Below are 19,139 nucleotides of genomic sequence, written 5' to 3'. Positions count from 1 at the left end.
TGTTCAAACCCCTCCCTCATCCCCTCCCTATCTCTGTAACCCTACACTCCCCGTCCTCCTGTTCAAACCACTCCCTCACACCCTCCCTATCTCTGTAACCCCTACACTCCCCGTTCTCCTGTTCAAACCCCTCCCTCACCCCCTCCCTATCTCTGTAACCCCTACACTCCCCGTCCTCCTGTTCAAACCACTCCCTATCTCTGTAACCCCTACACTCCCCGTCCTCCTGTTCAAACCCCTCCCTATCTCTGTAACCCCTACAGACCCTGTCCTCCTGTTCAAACCCCTCCCTCACCCCCTCCCTATCTCTGTAACCCCTACACTCCCTGTCCTCCTGTTCAAACCCCTCCCTCACCCCCTCCCTATCTCTGTAACCCCTACACTCCCCGTCCTCCTGTTCAACCCCATCCCTCACCCCCTCCCTATCTCTGTAACCCCTACACTCCCCGTCCTCCTGTTCAAACCCCTCCCTCACCCCCTCCCTATCTCTGTAACCCCTACACTCCCTGTCCTCCTGTTCAAACACCTCCCTCACCTCCTCCCTATCTCTGTAACCCTACACTCCCAATCCTCCTGTTCAAACCCCTCCCTCACCCCCTCCCTATCTCTGTAACCCCTACACTCCCCTTCCTCCTGTTCAAACCCATCCCTCACCCCCTCCCTATCTCTGTAACCCCTACACTCCCCGTCCTCCTGTTCAAACCCCTCCCTCACCCCCTCCCTATCTCTGTAACCCCTACACTCCCCGTCCTCCTGTTCAAACCCCTCCCTCACCCCCTCCCTATCTCTGTAACCCCTACAGACCCTGTCCTCCTGTTCAAACCCCTCCCTATCTCTGTAACCCCTACACTCTTCATCCTCCTGTTCAAACCACTCCCTCACCCCCTCCCTATCTCTGTAACCCCTACACTCCCCATCCTCCTGTTCAAACCCCTCCCTCACGCCTCGCCCCTCCCCTCCCAGTGACGACCCAGAGACCAGACAGTTAATGTTGACACTTTATTTTGTTATGGAGCTCGATCTGTGCATCTTGTCCCCGCAGACGTTCGGAGTCCAGGGCGAGGGAAGAGTCTGTTGGTGGGGAAGTAGGGTGTCAGTGGTAGGAGGGGATGTCGAGGATCCTTCTCTCTTCCTTGTGATGCCTCGGATTTGTGTTGTGGGGGGAGGGGGCTATTGTTCACCCCACCCCTGACAGAACCGAGAACCCCGGTTCCTGGCGTCACACACAGGCCCCCGTGGGCCGTCCCGTGGGGAAGGGACACTCGCTCCCGGCTCCTGGTGGTGGGCCTTTGGCCAAAGAGAAGGATGGGGGCAAAGGGGGCGGGAGGGAGGGGGAGGGGAGGGTGGAGTCTGTTCCCGGGGCTGAGTCCTCAGCTGGCGGTGGGCAATAGGAACCCGGCGGTACACTCGGACTTGTTCTTCCCCTCCCCTCAGGAGGACGGAGTGGGGGGAGGTGACGGGGAGGCGACCCCGGGGAAGCGTCCCCTCAGAGTGAGGGAGCACCCGGTGGACACACCCACCGTCCCAGAGTCGACCTCCCTCCTCACCCGGATGAGGAGTGTGGGGCGAGGATGAATCCTCTTCCTCAGAGGTGGGAGGGTGGGATCCCGATGGGAGAGTGGGAGGGTGTGGGGGCGAGGCTGAGGAGGGGGAGGGGAGGGGCAACCGGCTGGTAGGAAGTGTGGTTCCCTCATGGGGAGGGAGAGCCCGATGGAGGCGGGGGTTGGGGACCAGGTGGATGGTGGGCGGAGGAGTGTATTCCTCACCCGACCCTTCCTGCTCACTCTCTTCCTCCTCGCCCACAGAGGTAGGAGGGCGGGAATCCTGCTGGACGACGGAGGGGCAGGGGGAAGGGGAGGATGAAGGAGAGGGGGAGGTGGACTCTGAGGAGGCAAGGGACTGGGAGGGGACAGACGAGACGAGGGAAGGTGTGGGCCGGGAGATGAGGGAGGGGGTGGGGCGGGTGGAGGCGAGGGAGTAGGAACGCCGGGAGATGAGGCTGGGTGCGGTATGGGTAGAGTCGAGGGAGAGGGAGGGATGGTGAGAGACGAGGGAGTTGGTGGCACGAGAGCGGAGGGATGGGGAAGGGTGGGAGGAGCGGTAGGAGGGGGAGGTGTGGTAATCCCGAGGGTAGTGAGGAAGAGAGGGGGTGGGGGAGGGCGGGTCCGTCTCCATCTCCTCCTGGTCGCTGCCTCCATTGTAGGCCACACTGCCGAGTGAGGTGGGGGGGCTCACGGAGCCACAGGGAGGGGCAGGCTGCCCCTGGGAGGCAGGGGGGCAGAGGCGAGTGTGGGGGAGGGAGCGAGAGTCGCCTCTCAGCCCCTTTTTGGGCTCTGCCTCCTCGGGGTCGGCGAGGGAGGGTGTTGGGGTGGGCGTCCCCCGCGGTGGATCTCCTCCACTCAGGCCGCGGCTCGCCTGGGGCAAAGGGGAGGGGCAGGGGGAGAGGCAGGAGGGCAGCGAGGGAGGGACTGGCGCAGGCTCGCCTGAGGGTAGAGGAGGAAGAGAGAGTAGGGGGAGGGAGGGGAGTGAGAAGGGAAGGGATGGGATGGAGGTAGGGAGGAGAGAGAAAGCGAAACATGATTCAGTTTGTGTCATGGTAGAAGACAACCCCCCCCCCCACTCTCGACCCCCTGAACACACCCTTGATCTACCTACACCACTCCCCTACACCAAAACCAGCCCTCGACACGCACCCCCTTCCCAGGATACAAGAGCTTCGGGCGAGACCGATGTGCGGGGCCACGAGGCCGCACAGGATCAGGGAAAAGTTGCAGGAAGTTGTGAACTCAGCACTGGCCTCCCCAGCATCGAGCACACCTTCGAAAGGTGATGCCTCGAAAAGTCAGCATCCGTCACTGCGGACGCCCCTCACCCAGGACCAGCCCTCGTCTCATTGCTGCCTCACGGAGGGGGGACAGGAGTCTGAAGACACACACTCAATGATTCAGAAACAGCTTCATCCCCTCCGCCATCAGATTTCTGAATGGACAGTGAACCTGTGAATCCTTACTCAGTATTTTCCCTCTCTTTTTCCTCTAATTATTTAATTTATTTTATATATACTTACTGTAATTTGTAGTGTTTAATAGTGTTCAATCTTCCAGTGTCTCTCTGAAACTTTCTCAAATACCCGATGTGTCAGCCTCTGGGAGCACATTCCACACACCCAGCACGGTTGTATTTTCAAAAAATCTACCTGTTCTTTCCTCCAAACACCTGAAAATTTTGCCCCCTTGTATTGGCCATTTTTGCCCCGGGAAAAGGTCTCGGGCTGTCCACTCTGTCTCTGCCTCTGATCATCTTGTACACGTCTGTCAAGTCACCTCTCATCCTCCTTCAACCCAGACAGAGAAGCCCCAGCTCACTCAAATTTTCCTCATTAGACACACTCTCTAATCTGGGCAGTATCCTGGTAAATCTCCTCTTCACTCTCTCGAAAGCTCCCACATCCTCCCTGTAAGGAAGTGACCAGAACTGAGCACAAAACTCCAAGTGTTTTCCAGTCAGAGTTTTGTCGAGCTGCAACATCATCTCGTGGCTCTGGTCTGATGAAGCCCAACACACCAAACAGCTTCTTAGCCACCCCATCATCTAGCACTGCAATTTTCAGGGCTCTACGCATGAGGACCCAACATCCCTCTGTTCCTTCACGCTGCTAAGAGTCCTGTCTTCAGATTTGACCTTCCAGAGTGAATCACTTCACACTTTTCCAGCTTGAACTCCATCTGCCTCTTCTCAGCCCAGCTCTGCATCCTGTCAATGTCCTGTTGTAACCAACGACAACCTTCTACACTGACCACAACACCAACTTTCCATGAACCTCACACCCGATCAAACCACACAATCTCAGTGAGCTTGCAGACAACATGAAATGAGGTGACATTGGTGGCGAAGATTAATATTGTGGATGACTGGGGAGCTGTGTAATTCAGGGAGGGCAAATGGATCTCAGTCCACAGACTCCTGAGGTCCTACGTCTGACACCGCTCCTGTACTGACCCCTGAGGTCCCACGTCTGACACCCCTCCTGTACTGACCCCTGAGGTCCCATGTCTGACATCTCTCCTGTACTGACCCCTGAGGTCCTACGTTTAACACCTCTCCTGTACTGACCCCTGAGATCCCACATCTGACACCTCTCCTGTACTGACCCCTGAGGTCCTACGTCTGACACCTCTCCTGTACTGACCCCTGAGGTCCCACGTCTAACACCTCTCCTGTACTGACCCCTGAGGTCCGTTGACACCTCCCCTGTTCTGCCCCTTGAACACAGCGATCTGCACACCCCTCCAAATCTCTTGCCGTACAATTGGCATCAGCACAGCAGCACCTCTACTTCCTGCAGAGGTTTGGCATGGCATCTAAAACTTTGACAAAGTTTTACAGATGTGTGGTGGAGAGTGACAAAGTTTTACAGATGTGTGGTGGAGAGTGACAGTTTTACAGATGTGTGGTGGAGAGTGACAACGTTTTACAGATGTGTGGTGGTGATTGTGCTGATTGGCTGCGTTACAGCCTGGTATGGAAACACCAATGTCTTTGAGTGGAAAATCCTCCAACAGGTAGTGGATTTGGCCCAGTACATCAGGGGCAAAACCCTCCCAACCATTCAGCACATCTACAGGAAAGATTGCTGTAGGAAAGCAGCATCCATCATCAGAGATCCCCACCACCCAGGCCAGGCTCTCTTCTCACTGCTGCCATCAGGTAGAAGGTACAGGAGCCTCAGGACTCGCACCTCCAGGTTCAAGAACAGTTACTACCCCTCAACCATCAGGCTCTCGAACAAAAAGGGATAGCTACACTCACTTGCCTCATCATTGAAATGTTTCTACAACCAATGATCTCACGTTAGGAACTCTTTATCTCATTATTTCATTATTTATTTCTGATTTTTTTTTTTTTGCATTTGTTGTCTTCTGCTCTCTGGTTGATCTTTCATTGGGTTATAGTTACTATTCCATAGATTTGTTCAGTATGCCCACAGGAAAACAAATCTCAGGGTTGTAGACAGTGAGATATATATACTTTGTACTGCTCCCAAAAAATTCCACAATTCAACCTTCCTGTCCTCCTCCCCCCCCCCACCCCACTGCTCCACTGTGGGAGAGGGTTCTCTAACAGAGGGATATATCAGTTGTCCCAAACAAGAGAAAATCTGCAGATGCTGGAAATCCAAAGCAAAACACACAATGCGGGAGGAACTCAGCAGACCAGGCAGCATCTATACAGTCGACGGTTTGAGCCGAGACCCTTCAACAGGACTGAACTTCTGTCCCGCTGAAACATCGACTGTTCTCTTTTCCACAGATGCTGCCTGGCCTGCTGAGTTCCTCCAGCATTTTGTGTGACACACCCGTTGTACCTGTTGAGGAATCTCAGAGAGAGATCTCTTGATTTAACACCTTGAGGGAGTGGAACCTCAAGGGGAGGGATGAGGAATCTCGTGGAGGACTGATGTGATCAGCTGCATTTACGCCCCCCTCCACCTCCCCAGGACTTACCTGCTGCGGCTCCCATAAGGAGCGAGGACTCCAGCCTCAGGAATCCCCTACCTGCGGAGGAACACAGACCCTCAGTCAGTGTATGACTCCCTCACCAACCCCTTGCCAAGGGAGGGAGTGTGCCTCACAACTCACACAGACCCCTCGCTTGTTTGTAAAACCTCCAACTCACTCACTCCCTCCTACAACCCTCTGTTATTCCCTCTCATTTCCACAGTTCCTCATCTGCCCTCTCTCTCTCTGTAGTGAGTGTCTATGGATAGCATTCCCGTCTCCGTCTCCCCCCCACTTCTCACTATCGTTTACTTCCTCTATTTCCCTTTCTCCCTCTCATTTTCCCTTTCTCCCTTCCCCCTCTATTCTCCTCTCCCTCTCTCTCCCTTTCTCTCACTCTTCATCCCCTCTCTCTTCCACATTCTTCCTCTCTTCCTTCCTCTGCCACTATTCCCCCTCTCCCTCTCCCCATTCTTTCTCCCTCCCCTCTATTTCTACCCCATTCTCACTCCCCTCTATATCTCTCTCACCATTCTCCCTCCCCTCTATTTCTACCCCATTCTCACTCCCCCCCCTCTCTCTCTCTCTCTCTGTCCCTTTCCCATTCTCCCTGTCACTCTTCATCCCCCTCTCTCTTCCACATTCTTCCTCTCTTCCTTCCTCTCCCTCTCCATTTTCCTCTCCCATTCTTTCTCCTGTTTCTCTGCCACTATTCCCCCTCTCCCTCTCCCCATTCTTTCTCCCTCCCCTCTATTTCTACCCCATTCTCACTCCCCTCTATATCTCTCTCTCACCATTCTCCCTCCCCTCTCTCTCTCTCTTTACCCCATTCTGCCTCTCCGCCCCCCAGGACAGAGGGAAATGGTGATGGATCCACGGTGCAGATTTTGCCCTTTCACCATGACGTTGCTTCCAAGTCAACACTCACGTTCTCTCTGAACCATCTTGCGTTTATGACCAATGGCTGCGATCGGGAACTTGGAATAAACCTGTAGAATGAAGAGTCACAGGTCACAAAGAGAGCTGGAACTCACTCACTCACTCACTCACTCTCTCTCTCTCTCTCTCTCCCTCTCGCCCTCTCTCTCTCTCTCTCTCTCTCTCTCTCTCTCACACACACACACAGTCGGAGAGGGGAGGGTGAGGGTGTGGGGGAAGGGGAGGGGAGAATGGGTAATCTGGGGGGTGTTGACTATTGAAGACTCTCACCATGAGAATGGTGTTGATGATGATGATAACGAGGATAACAGAGCCAAAGGAAGCGAGGAGGATCTGCCCGAGGTACTCGCAGCATTCTGCTCCCTCTGACACCCTCGAACAGGGGTTCCCTGCCTCACCCACCACTATGTTTCTCCACGACAGGAGTAGAGCCATTGGGAGGAGGGGGTGAGAGCCCTGTTGAGGCTTCTCCTCCTCCTCTGTCACAATCCTGAGGTGCTCTCTCTCCTTCTCTCCGACTCTCTCACTCGCAGTCTCAACGGCCTCTCTCTCCTCCTGCCTTTGCTCGCTCTCTCAGTCGCGGGCTTGAGGCTCTCTCAGTCCTGATGTTCTGTCTCTCCACCTCCCGTCTCCCTCTCCCTCACTTTCCCTCACAGGTCTCGATGCTCTCTTTCCCCACAGCAGACCCTCTCTTCCGTTCCCTCTCTCTCTGTCTCTGACCCGACTGAGGTGGGGTCTGACCCTGGCAGGGTCCAGGCAATGTCTGCCCTTCCCCCGTCCCCTCAGGGCCCTCACTGACAGGGAGGCATTGTGACCCGGGCCAGACTGGGGAGGGTTGTTTGTGATGTGGGTGAGGGGTGGGAGGAGGGGCGTGGGGGAGGGAGGGGAGGGGGAGGAGGTATTTGGGGAGGAGAGGAAGAGCGGATGGGCTCGGGGGAGGAGGAGCACAAGGTAGTGGAGGGAATGGGAGAGGGGAAGGAAAGGAGGGAGGGGAGAAACATAGAAAACCTACAGCACAATACAGGCCCTTCGGCCCACAAAGTTGTGCTGAACGTGTCCCTACCTTAGAAATCACTAGGCTTACCTATAGCCCTCTATTTTTCTAAGCTCCATGTACCTATCTAAAAGTCTCTTAAAAGACCCTATCGTATCCACCTCCACCACCGTTACCAGCAGCCCATTCCACACACTCACCACTCTCTGAGTAAAAAACTTACCCCCGACATCTCCTCTGTACCTACTCCCAGCACCTTAAACCTGTGTCCTCTTGACAGTGAGTAGAGGAACTGTATAAGGTGGAGGGTAACTGCGTGGCTGAGTGATTGGAGCAGTGGGCAGGGATTCAGATTTCTGGATCATTGGGATCTCTTTTGGGGCAGGCGTGACCTGTACAAAAAGGACGGGTTGCATTTGAATCCCAGCGGGACCAATATCCTGACAGGGAGGTTTGCTAAGGCTATTGGGGAGAGTTTAAACTAGAATTACTGGGGTAGGAACTGAACTGAAGAGAAGGAGGAAGGGGCGGTTGGGTCACAAATAGAGAAAGCTTGGAGACAGTGCGAGAGGGAGGATAGGCAGGTGATAGGGAAGGGATGTGCTCAGACTGATGGTTTGTGATGTGTCTATTTTAATGCAAGGAGTATTCTGAACAAAGCAGATGAGCTTAGAGCATGGATCAGTACTTGGAGCTACGATGTTGTGGCCATTACAGAGACTTGGATGGCTCAGGGGCAGGAATGGTTACTTCAAGTACCGGGCTTTAGATATTTCACAAAGGACAGGGAGGGAGGCAAAAGAGGTGGGGGATGGCACTGCTGATCAGAGATAGTGTCACGGCTGCAGAAAAGGAGAAAGACATGGAGGGATTGTCCACGGAGTCTCTGTGGATGGAGTTAGAAACAGGAAGGGGTCAATAACTCTACTGGGTGTTTTTTCTCTTTCAATCTTTTTATTAATATTTAGAATATTATGAATGAGATACAATTCAAATAATGGTAAGGGATTACAAATATATAGACTCCCATTATACATAAAGAAATACATAAACAATGAATACAGGATAAGTAAGTTTCCCAAAACATAAACCATATAGTATATATATGAACAAGGTAAGTTTAGATATTCCATAATATATAGTATAAAAAAGAGAAAAAAAAATCTATCTAAGAAAGTTAGCTAATCTACTAATCTAGTATCAAGAAAAAGAAAAAAAAACAAAGAAGAAAAAAAATAAAAAAAACTTTTAAAAAAGAGAAAAAAAGGGCTGTTCATAGTATCTCACGAGCATACATAAACATCAATGACGTCAACTCCGATCCTCTCAACATACATACGATTAAAGCTGAAAAAAAACCGATAAGCCTGGCACAGGGCCATTACATCATATGAAAATATTGAATAAATGGTCTCCATATCTTTTCAAATTTAATAGAAGTATCAAATACAGCACTTCTAATTTTTTCTAAATTTAGACATAACATAGTTTGAGAAAGCCAATGAAATACCGTGGGAGGATTAATTTCCTTCCAATTCAACAAAATAGATCTTCTAGCCATCAAAGTGAGAAAAGCAATCATTCGACAGGCGGAAGGAGATAAGTGAAGTAAGTCCATCATCGGTAAACCAAAAATTGCGGTAATAGGATGGGGTTGTAAATCAATGTTCAATACCGCCGAAATAATATCAAAAATATCTTTCCAATATTTTCTCAAAAGTGGACATGACCAAAACATATGAGTTAAAGAAGCGATTTCTAATTGACATCTGTCACAAATAGGGTTTATATGAGAATAAAAATGAGCTAATTTATCCTTGGACATATGGGCCCTATGTACAACCTTAAATTGTAATAATGAATGTTTGGCACATATAGATGATGTATTAACTAATTTAAGAATTCTATCCCAATTCTCAATAGGAATAATAAGATTAAGTTCTCTTTCCCAATCATTTTTGGTCTTATCAAAGGTCACTGAACGTATCTTCATAATTATATTATAAAGTTTTGATATAAGCCCTTTTTGAAAAGGGTTTAATTCAAACAAACTTTCCAAAGTATCTGAAGACAGAGAATTTGGGAACGAAGGAAGTACCGTACTTAAAAAATGCCTAACCTGTAAGTATCTAAAAAAATGAAATCTAGGCAAATTATATTTATTAGCTAGTTGCTCAAAGGACATAAAACAGTTGTCCAAAAATAAGTCGGAAAATCTTAATAATCCCTTAGTTTTCCAAGCCAAAAAAGCATGATCTATAATTGAGGGGTGGAAAAAACAATTAGATACAATAGGACTATTTAACACGAATTGAGTCAACCCGAAAAATTTCCGAAATTGAAACCATATACGTAAGGTATATTTAACTATCGGGTTGTCAATTCGCTTCGGCAATTTAGAAAGAGCAAAAGGGAGAGATGTCCCTAAGATAGAACCCAGAGCATAAGCAGAAACCGATTTGGTTTCCAAACTCACCCAATGGGGGCCAAAAGGACCATCCCATTCTTTCAACCAACATATCAAATATCTAATATTAACTGCCCAATAATAAAATCTGAAATTAGGCAATGCCAACCCACCATCCTTCTTTGTCTTCTGTAAGTATATTTTACCTAACCTGGGATTTTTATTCTGCCATATATATGAAGAAATTTTTGAATCAACATTAGTAAAAAAGGATTTCGGAATAAAAATTGGTACCGCTTGAAAAACATATAAAAATTTAGGTAAAATAACCATCTTAATAGCATTAATCCTACATATCAGAGATAAAGATAATGGTGACCACTTAGTAAACAAACCTTTAATCTGATCAATTAAGGGTAAAAAATTAAACCGAAATAATTCTTTATGGTTTTTGGTAATTTTAATCCCTAAATAAGTAAAAGAATCATTAGCTAATTTAAAAGGTAAAATACCATAATTTGGGACCTGTCTATTCAAAGGAAACAATTCACTCTTATTAAGATTTAACTTATACCCAGAAAACTCACTAAATTGAGCCAACAATGATAAGACTGCTGGAATAGATTTCTCAGGATTAGAGATTAATAATAATAAATCGTCTGCATATAAAGATACCTTATGAATATCTGTTCCACGATTAATACCCAAAATATCCTGTGATTCTCTGATGGCAATTGCCAAAGGTTCTAAAGCGATGTTAAATAGTAATGGACTAAGAGGACAACCTTGTCTAGTGCCCCGAAATAAACGAAAAAATTGAGATCTTTGATTATTAGTAAACACCGAGGCTACTGGAGTTTGATATATCAGTTTAATCCAAGAAATGAAGGTCGGACTGAAATTAAACTTCTCCAACACATAAAATAAGTAAGGCCATTCAACTCTATCAAATGCTTTTTCCGCATCTAATGATATAACACATTCTGAAGTATTATGTGAAGGAGTATAAACAATATTCAATAATCTCCTAACATTGAAAAAAGAATAGCGATTTTTAATAAAACCGGTTTGGTCTTCCGAAATAATTTGGGGTAATACCTTCTCCAACCTAGAAGCCAGCAACTTGGAAAAAATCTTAGAATCCACATTCAATAAAGATATTGGTCTGTAGGATGCACAATCAGTAGGGTCTTTATCTTTCTTCAGTATTAAAGAAATGGAAGCTCTATAAAAAGATTGTGGCAACTTCCCCAATCTAATTGCTTCTTCAAAAACCTTGCATAGCCAAGGAGATAGAGTATCAGAAAAACATTTAAAAAATTCTACTGTATACCCATCTGGACCTGGTGCTTTCCCAGAATTCATTGAGGAAATAACCCCTTTAATTTCCGCATCCGTAAACGGAGTATCTATTACTGAAAGATCATCAGATGATAGTTTTGGAAAATTCAATTTCCCGAGAAAATCACACATGGTATTATGATCCTGAGGGAATTCAGATTTATACAGGGAGGTATAAAAGTCTTGAAAAGACTTATTTATGTCATCATGGTTAACTGTCAAATCCCCATTCTGCTGTCGAACCTTAGTAATCTGGCGTTTAACTGAAACATTCTTCAGCTGACTAGCTAACAGTTTTCCTGATTTATCACTATGTATATAGAAATCAGATCTGGTTTTCATTAATTGATTTTCTATCGGAGATGTAAGTAATAAACTATGTTCCATTTGAAGTTCAACCCTTTGTTTATAAAGTTCCATGCTAGGAGTAGTCGAATATTTCTTGTCAATCTCTTTAATTTTATCAACCAGTAAAAGAGTTTCCTTCTTAATGCGTTTTCTCAGACCAGCAGAATACGAGATAATCTGTCCACGTATATACGCTTTTAAAGTGTCCCAAAGTGTTCCGCATGAGATATCCTCCGTGGAATTAGTTGAAAAGAAGAAATCAATCTGTTCCTTCATAAATTTAATAAAGTCCGGTTCTTGCAATAAGGTAGAGTCAAATCGCCATTGTCTAGCATTTAAAGCTGTATCCGTAAGATTAATAGAAAGTTTTAATGGAGCATGGTCAGAAATAGCTATAATATCATAATTACAACCAATTACCGATGGAATAAAACAAGAGTCAATAAAAAAATAATCAATTCTCGAATAGGAGTGATAAACATGTGAGAAAAAAGAAAACTCTTTGTCATTAGGATGACGAAATCTCCAAATATCAAAAACTCCATTATCAGTCAAAAAGGAATTAATACAAGTGGCCGACTTATTGGGTAAAGTCTGAATAGGTGTAGATTTGTCCATCAAAGGAATTAAACAACAATTAAAGTCACCACCCATTATTAACTTATATTCATTTAAATTAGGTAAAAAAGTAAATAAGGACTTAAAAAAGTCAGGACAATCCACATTCGGGGCATAAACATTAACCATAGCAACCTTTTTATTACCGAGTAAACCCGTAATTAACAAAAATCTACCATTCGGATCCGAAAGGATATCGTGTTGAACAAATGCAATAGAGGAGTCAATAAAAATTGAAACTCCCTTAACTTTGGCATTCGAATTCGAATGATACTGTTGACCCCGCCAAGACCTAAAAAAGCGATATTTGTCCTCCTTCCTCACATGAGTTTCTTGTACAAAAATAATATGAGCATTAAGTCTTTGGAATACTTTGAAAATCTTCTTTCGTTTAATCGGATGGTTTAAATGGGTGTTTTTTATAGGCCACCCAATAGTAATAGGGACATCGAGAAGCAGATAGGGAGACAGGTTATGGAGACGTGTAATGATAACAGGGTTGTTGTGATGAGGGATTTTAATTTCCCGAATGTCGATTGGCATCTCCCTAGAGCAAGGGGTTTAGATGGGGTGGAGTTTGTTAGGTGTGTTCAAGAAGGTTTCCTGACACAATATGTAGATAAGCTTATAAGAGGAGAGGTGGTTCTTGATCTGCTATTGGGTAAAGAGCCTGGTCAGGTGTCAGATCTCTCAGTGGGAGAGCATTTTGGAGACTGTGATCACAATTCTATCTCCATTACCAGAACATTGGAGCGGGATGGGGACAGACAAGTTAGGAAAGTGTTTAATTGGAATAAGGGGAAATATGAAAATATCAGGCAGGAACTTTGTAGCACAAATTGGGAACAGATGTTCTCAGGGAAATGTACGGAAGAAATGTGGGAAATGACCAGGGAATATTGTGTAGATACGTCCCAATGAGACAGGGAAAGGATGGTAGGGTACAGGAACTGTGGTGTACAAAAGCTGTTGAAAACTTAATCAAGAAGAAAGGAAAAGCTTACAAAAGATTCAAAAAACTAAGTACTGATAGAGATCTAGAAGATTATAAGGCTAGCAGGAAGGAACTTAAGATTGAAATGAGGAGAGCCAGAAGGGACCATGAGAAGGCCTTGGTGAGCAGAATTGAGGAAAACCCCAAGACATTCTACAGTATGTGAAGAGCACGAGGATAAGACATGAGAGAATTGGACCAATCAAGTGTGACAGTGGAAAAGTGTGCATGGAACTGGAGGAGATAGCAGAGGTACTTAATGAATACTTTGCTTCAGCATTCACTATGGAAAAGGATCTTGACGATTGTAGGGATGACTTACAGTGGACTGAAAAGCTTGAGCATATAGATGTTAAGAAAGAAGATGTGCTGGAGCTTTTGAAAAGCATCGATTTGAATAAGTCTCTGGGACCGGATGAGATGTACCCCAGGGTACTGAGGGAGGTGAGGGAGGAGATTGCTGAGCCTCTGGCAATGATCTTTGTATCATCAGTGGGAAAGAGGGAGGTTCCGGAGGATTGGAGAGTTGCAGATGTTGTTCCCTTATTAAAGAAAGGGAGTAGAGAGCCCAGGAAATTATAGACCGGTGAGTCTTACTTCAGTGGTTGGTAAGTTGATGGAAAAGATCACGAGAGGCAGGATTTATGAACACTTGGAGAGGCAAAATATGATTAGGAATAGTCAGCATGGCTTTGTGAAAGGCAGGTTGTGCCTAATGAGCCTGATTGAACTTTTTGAGGATGTGACTAAACACATTGATGAAGGTAGAGCCGTAGATGCAGTGTATATACAAGGCATTTGACAAGGTATCCCATGCAAGGCTTATTGAGAAAGTTAGGAGGCATGGGATCCAAGGGGACATTGCTTTGTGGATCCAGAACTGGCTTGCTCACAGAAGGAAAAGAGTGGTCGTAGACGGTTTATATTCTGCATGGAGGTCGGTGAACAGTTGTGTGCCTCAGGGATCTGTTCTGGGACCCCCTGCTCTTCTCCATGATTTTTATAAATGACCTGGATGAGGAAGTGGAGGGATGGCTAGTATATTTGCTGATGACACAAAGGTTGGGGGTGTTGTGGATCGTGTGGAGGGTTGTCAGAGGTTACAGCGGGACATTGATAGGATGCAAAACTGGGCTGAGAAGTGGCAGATGGAGTTCAACCCAGATAAGTGTGAGGTGGTTTATTTTGGTAGGTCAAATATGATGACAAAGTATAGTATTAATGGTAAGACTCTTGGCAGTGTGGAGGATCAGAGGGATCTTGGGGTCCGAGTCCATAGGACGCTCAAAGCAGCTGCGCAGGTTGACTCTGTGGTTTAGAAGGCCACATTGGCCTTCAACAACCATGAGATTGAGTTAAGGGGCCGAGAGGTGATGTTGCAGCTATAAAGGACCCTGGTCAGACCCCACTTGGAGTACTGTGCTCAATTCTGGTCAGCTCACTACAGGAACAATGTGGAAACTATAGAAAGGGTGCAGAAGAGATTTACAAGGCATTGGGGAGCATGCTGTATGACAATAGGTTGTGTGAACTTGGCCTTTTCTCCTTGGAGCAACGGAGGATGAGAGGTGACCTGAGAGAGGTGTATAAGATGATGAGAGGCATTGATCGTGTGGATAGTCAGAGGCTTTTCCCCGGGGCTGAAATGGCTAGCACAATAGGGCGCAGTTTTAAGGTGCTTGGAAGTAGGTACAGAGGAGATGTTTCTAAGCTGCTGTAAAAAGCCTTCTTGTTAGCCTTCTCTCTTGCGATCTGATTTTCCCAATCCCCTTGCATATTGAAGTCCCCATTACGATTGTGACATTACCCTTATTATATGCCTTTTCCAGCTCCCTTTGCAATCTCAACCCCACATCTTGGCTACTATTTGGAGGCCCGTATATGATTCCCTTCACTGTTTTTGTCACTCTTGCAGTTTCTTAACTCCACCCACAAAGACTCAGCATCCTCTGACCCGCTGTCACCTCTTTCCAAAGATGTAATTCCACCTCTTACCAACGGAGCCACACCTCCGCCTTTGCCTGCCCGTCTGTCCTTTCCATCCTCTGATGTTACGCTCCCGACTCTGGCCTTCTTTCAGCCGCGACTCAGTGACGCCCACGATGTCAGACTGACCCGTGTCCCATGGCGTCACGAGTTCTTCCAGCTCATTCTGAATGCTTCGTGCTCTTTCAGTCCTGCATTCTTCACCCTTCGAATTTTGCCTTCGTGGTTCAATTTAACTCATTGTGCTGTCTGCATTTAGAAACATAGAAATCCTGCAGCACAATACAGGCCCTTCAGCCCGCAAAGCTCTGCCGAAGATGTCCTCACCGTAGAAATTACCGAGGATTGAGACTCCGCCTACTGTCTAATGGAGTGACCACAGATCTGTGTGGCTGCAATTAGTTCTTCCTTTTCCCCAGTTGAATTTTTAACTTTTATTTGTCGGATCTTAGAGGGGTAGAGTTGTTACTACGTCACAATCTTTAAGAAGTGGAAAGCAGCTTCCTGAACCCAGCAATGGACAGGGGAATAAAATCAGAGGAAGCACCTGCTTGGGCTGAGCATCTAGAACATTCGCTGATGGGTCGCGATAAAAACATGGACAACAACACGGTAAAACTGGATGCTACCTCTTCTGAGATGAAGTCGTTACGAGAGAGTTTTCAATTTGTGCAGGAAAATATTATTTCCCTGAATTCTGAACTTGAAGAGGCGAAGCGTCAAATCGCGGAGATTTCAGCTCACTTTGGAAAAGTTTCAAGATGAGATTATCGATTTGGAAGCAAGATCTCGTCGGAATAATATTCGAATTGTTGGATCGAAGGAAGGATCTGAGACTGGAGATTTATTTCAACTAACTTGTTTCAATCTCTGTTTCCAGGTATTTTACCTCAACCTCCCGACATCGAAAGAGCGCATAGAATTTTCACTTGGAAATCTCGGGACCCGGATAAACCAAGGTCAGTTATGGTCTGATTCCTTCGTTTCAAAGTTAAAGACCAATTCATGAAATATGCAAGGAAACACAGTTTTTAAATTTAAAGGTTCCGAGATTCGTTTCTGTGAAGATTATCCACGGGAAGTTATGGACCTGCGGTTTAAATTCGTTCCAACCATGAAGATATCCTATGATAAGGGATTATTAGCATCACTTCAATATCCAGCTCGATTAAAATTATTTCCCAAAGATTCAACTCCGTGTGTTTTTCTGGACCCCAGAGAGGGATTGGACTATGTTAACTCCATTCCAGTTGTAGCCGAGGTTTTAGGTCTAGTGAATAGTTGTTATTTTGGAAAGAAGATAAGCTTTGAATATTTCTGATTTGTTTCAGATGTCCTTTGATCGATCGACCATTTAAAGAAGATGTGAACTTTTTGATGTGAGTGATGAATGACTTTTCCAAAATCTGTTTGGTCTACTGAGCGAATTAACACAACGGACAGATTGTTTGATTTTTCGTTTTTATCCTCCTTTTTCATTAATTAAGTGTTAGTTTCCATAGTTCATAAGGTCTTTTCCTTGTATAGTTGGGAGTGCTTAGTCGATAGGTAATTAGTTTTTTTTAAAGACAGTTTCTCATTGGGCGTGTCAGTTAAATGGAAAATGGTGCTGATCTTTCTTCATTAGGGATTACAAAGGCATTTTTCTCTCTGTTTATTTTTATTGTTTTTGGCGTCTTTGGAGATTGTTTCTGCACTTCCCAGCTTGTTTTTAAGGATTAAGTATAAACATTTAAAAAACAGACAAAAACAGAGTTAGATAAGATTTCCAAACAAATTAAGGACTTGGATAATATTTATGCAATCTCTTCTAACATTGATTTATTTAAACAAAGATTTGAACTCTAATCACAATATAATTTATCATTAACTTATCCCATTGAAAGAAATTTGCAGTAGAGCTGGTAGAGCTACTAGGACTTGATGTTTCAATCCCAGTGATCAGTCGGCACTCTCGATGTTGGCAGTGGCTTGGAGTGGTGACGAGGAGGGTAGCTACGTCATTGGGGTCATCAGGTGGGCACCCTCCTTCGTTGACGTTTCGTTGATAAGCCCACGACGTCTCCAGAGGGCTCAACGGTGCTACCTGGCGTCCCAGATACACCCCCCTCAGTCCCGTACCCTCTTGTCTTCATCTTGCAGCCCAGTTGTTGTCTTTCCTTTTACTCCAAATCCAATTGCTCCTTTCTTCTGCTGCATTTGACAAGGACTTGACTGCTTGTTGGAGGGAGACACCCATCACCCCCACCTTCTTCAATAGACTGGTCGTAGATGTAGCAACGAATCCCCTGCATCACACTTCCACAGGGAAAATCTTGGTCTTCCGGCCGTTCTGGGCAGCTTCAGTTGCCAGTTCCGTTTACTTGGCCTTTTTCCTCTCATAAGCATCTTCAACACCATCTTCCCATGGTACTGTCAATTCCACAACATATACCAGTTTGGCTGTTGTGGACCACAGGACTATGTCTGGCCGGAGTGTTGTAGCCACAATGTCTGGGGGAAACACAAGCTTTTTCTCCAAGTCCACGTCCATTTTCCAATCCCGAGCAATATGCAGAATGTTTATACCCTTTGATGTTACTTGGCCTGCTGGTACAAATCGTGTAATGTGGATATTTCCTGCCGATGTCTGTGGGAGAGCGTTTACGGTGGTTTGCCTCTGTTCCAGGATTGATGCCAGCTGTCTGAGAACTTGGTTATGCTGCCAAGTGTATCGCCCCTGGCTGAGGCTCATGGTGCATCCTGTTAAAATGTGCCACAGTGATCCAGGTGCTTGACAAAGAGAGCAAGTGGGGTCTTCTCCCCACCACTGGTTCAGGTTTTGAGGCATTGCTAGGAGGTCATAAGTGGCTCTGATGACAAAACTTAGCCGAGATCCCTCCATCTCCCAGTTGTCATGCCAACTGAGTTTCCTCTTTTCCAGGCTCTCCCAATTAGTCCATTGGCCCTGCTTGGCCATTGAGACGGCTCTGGCGTGTCGCTCTGCCTCCTCCTGTCTCCTCACCTCCTCCACCACCACCCGTCTCTTCTGCACTGCTGTTGCCTTGTGCCATTGAGGAGCCTTTGGGACGAGCCCGAGACCAGCTCTCCCATGTTGGACTTGGCCAACCACGTCCCTGAAGCGAAGAGCAGACCCAGCACTCTGAACGGCTTCTGATGGGGTCCACTTCCTCCCCGGTGCCACACGGGGGCGCTGCTGTTCGAATAACAGTATCTTCAGATTCAGTGAGGGTAATGACCAGCCTTGCTTTGGTGCATTTGAATTCTTCCACAAGACTTGCCATTGATAATTGCAATTTGCCATTCCCGTACAGTCCAACAGGACTTGAGCATCGTGGAAGTCCAAGCCACTGTTTCACACGTGTGCTGATCACTCTTTCGAGCTTTTCCACCGTGTTGATGGGGATTTCATACACTGTTAAAGGCCACATGAGTCTTCTAATTGGAAGCACCACAAATTGAATTTTCCTGGCAGCCATGTCTTGTTGATGTGAGCTATGTACGTGATGGTATCCTTTTTGAGTTGTTTAAACTGCTCGGTGTCCTTGAGCTTAGCATCATACCATCGACCCAAGCTCTTCACTGGCATTTCTGACACAGTTGGGACAGGTACTTCAATACAAAATCTTTGATCTGTGACTTGACCTTCGACAATGGAGATGCTTCTGCACTTGCTGGACTTGATCTTCATCCTCACCTATGTGATGTTTTGATGAAGCTTTTGCAGAAGTCTCTTGGTGCAGGGGACAGTTGTCGTCAGTATTGTTATACCGTCCATATAGGCTCGTATCAGTGGTAACCTTTGACCAAACTGTAGCCGTTTTCCTCCCGCGACCCATTTTGAGGTTCTGATAATGAGCTCCATTGCCATAGTGGAGAGATATGGCCACTATCTCCATCTCTGGCCAATGGAGAGATGGTGCACCCCACCATGATGCCTACTTCCAGTGGTTGCCAAGCTGTGGTGAAGTCTGATGTTGTGAGACAAACTCGCAGATCCTGGAAGTAGTGTTT

At 46.4% G+C, this 19,139-nt stretch overlaps 1 protein-coding gene across 2 annotated transcripts; it reads right to left on the bottom strand.

Moving 5' to 3' along the window:
- Positions 1–999: 999 nt before the first annotated feature.
- Positions 1,000–15,330, bottom strand: LOC140715603 (uncharacterized). 2 transcript variants are annotated; one of them, XM_073027972.1, is made up of 4 exons: positions 15,135–15,330; positions 6,427–6,487; positions 5,505–5,555; positions 1,000–2,483 (listed from the first exon to the last, which is right to left on the bottom strand). In XM_073027972.1, the coding sequence occupies exons 2-4, from the start codon at positions 6,440–6,442 to the stop codon at positions 1,171–1,173; spliced, it is 1,380 nt and encodes a 459-aa protein (XP_072884073.1). In that variant the 5' UTR covers positions 6,443–6,487; positions 15,135–15,330; the 3' UTR covers positions 1,000–1,170. The 2 variants fall into 2 exon arrangements, with proteins under 2 accessions (XP_072884073.1, XP_072884074.1); XM_073027973.1 differs by lacking the exon at positions 5,505–5,555.
- Between the last annotated feature and the right edge of the window lie 3,809 nt (positions 15,331–19,139).

Source organism: Hemitrygon akajei, chromosome 24 (genome assembly GCF_048418815.1).
Source record: "Hemitrygon akajei chromosome 24, sHemAka1.3, whole genome shotgun sequence".
Classification (NCBI taxonomy): domain Eukaryota; kingdom Metazoa; phylum Chordata; class Chondrichthyes; order Myliobatiformes; family Dasyatidae; genus Hemitrygon; species Hemitrygon akajei.
Note: the sequence above shows the minus strand (reverse complement) of the source record. Positions and strands in the feature narration are given on the sequence as shown.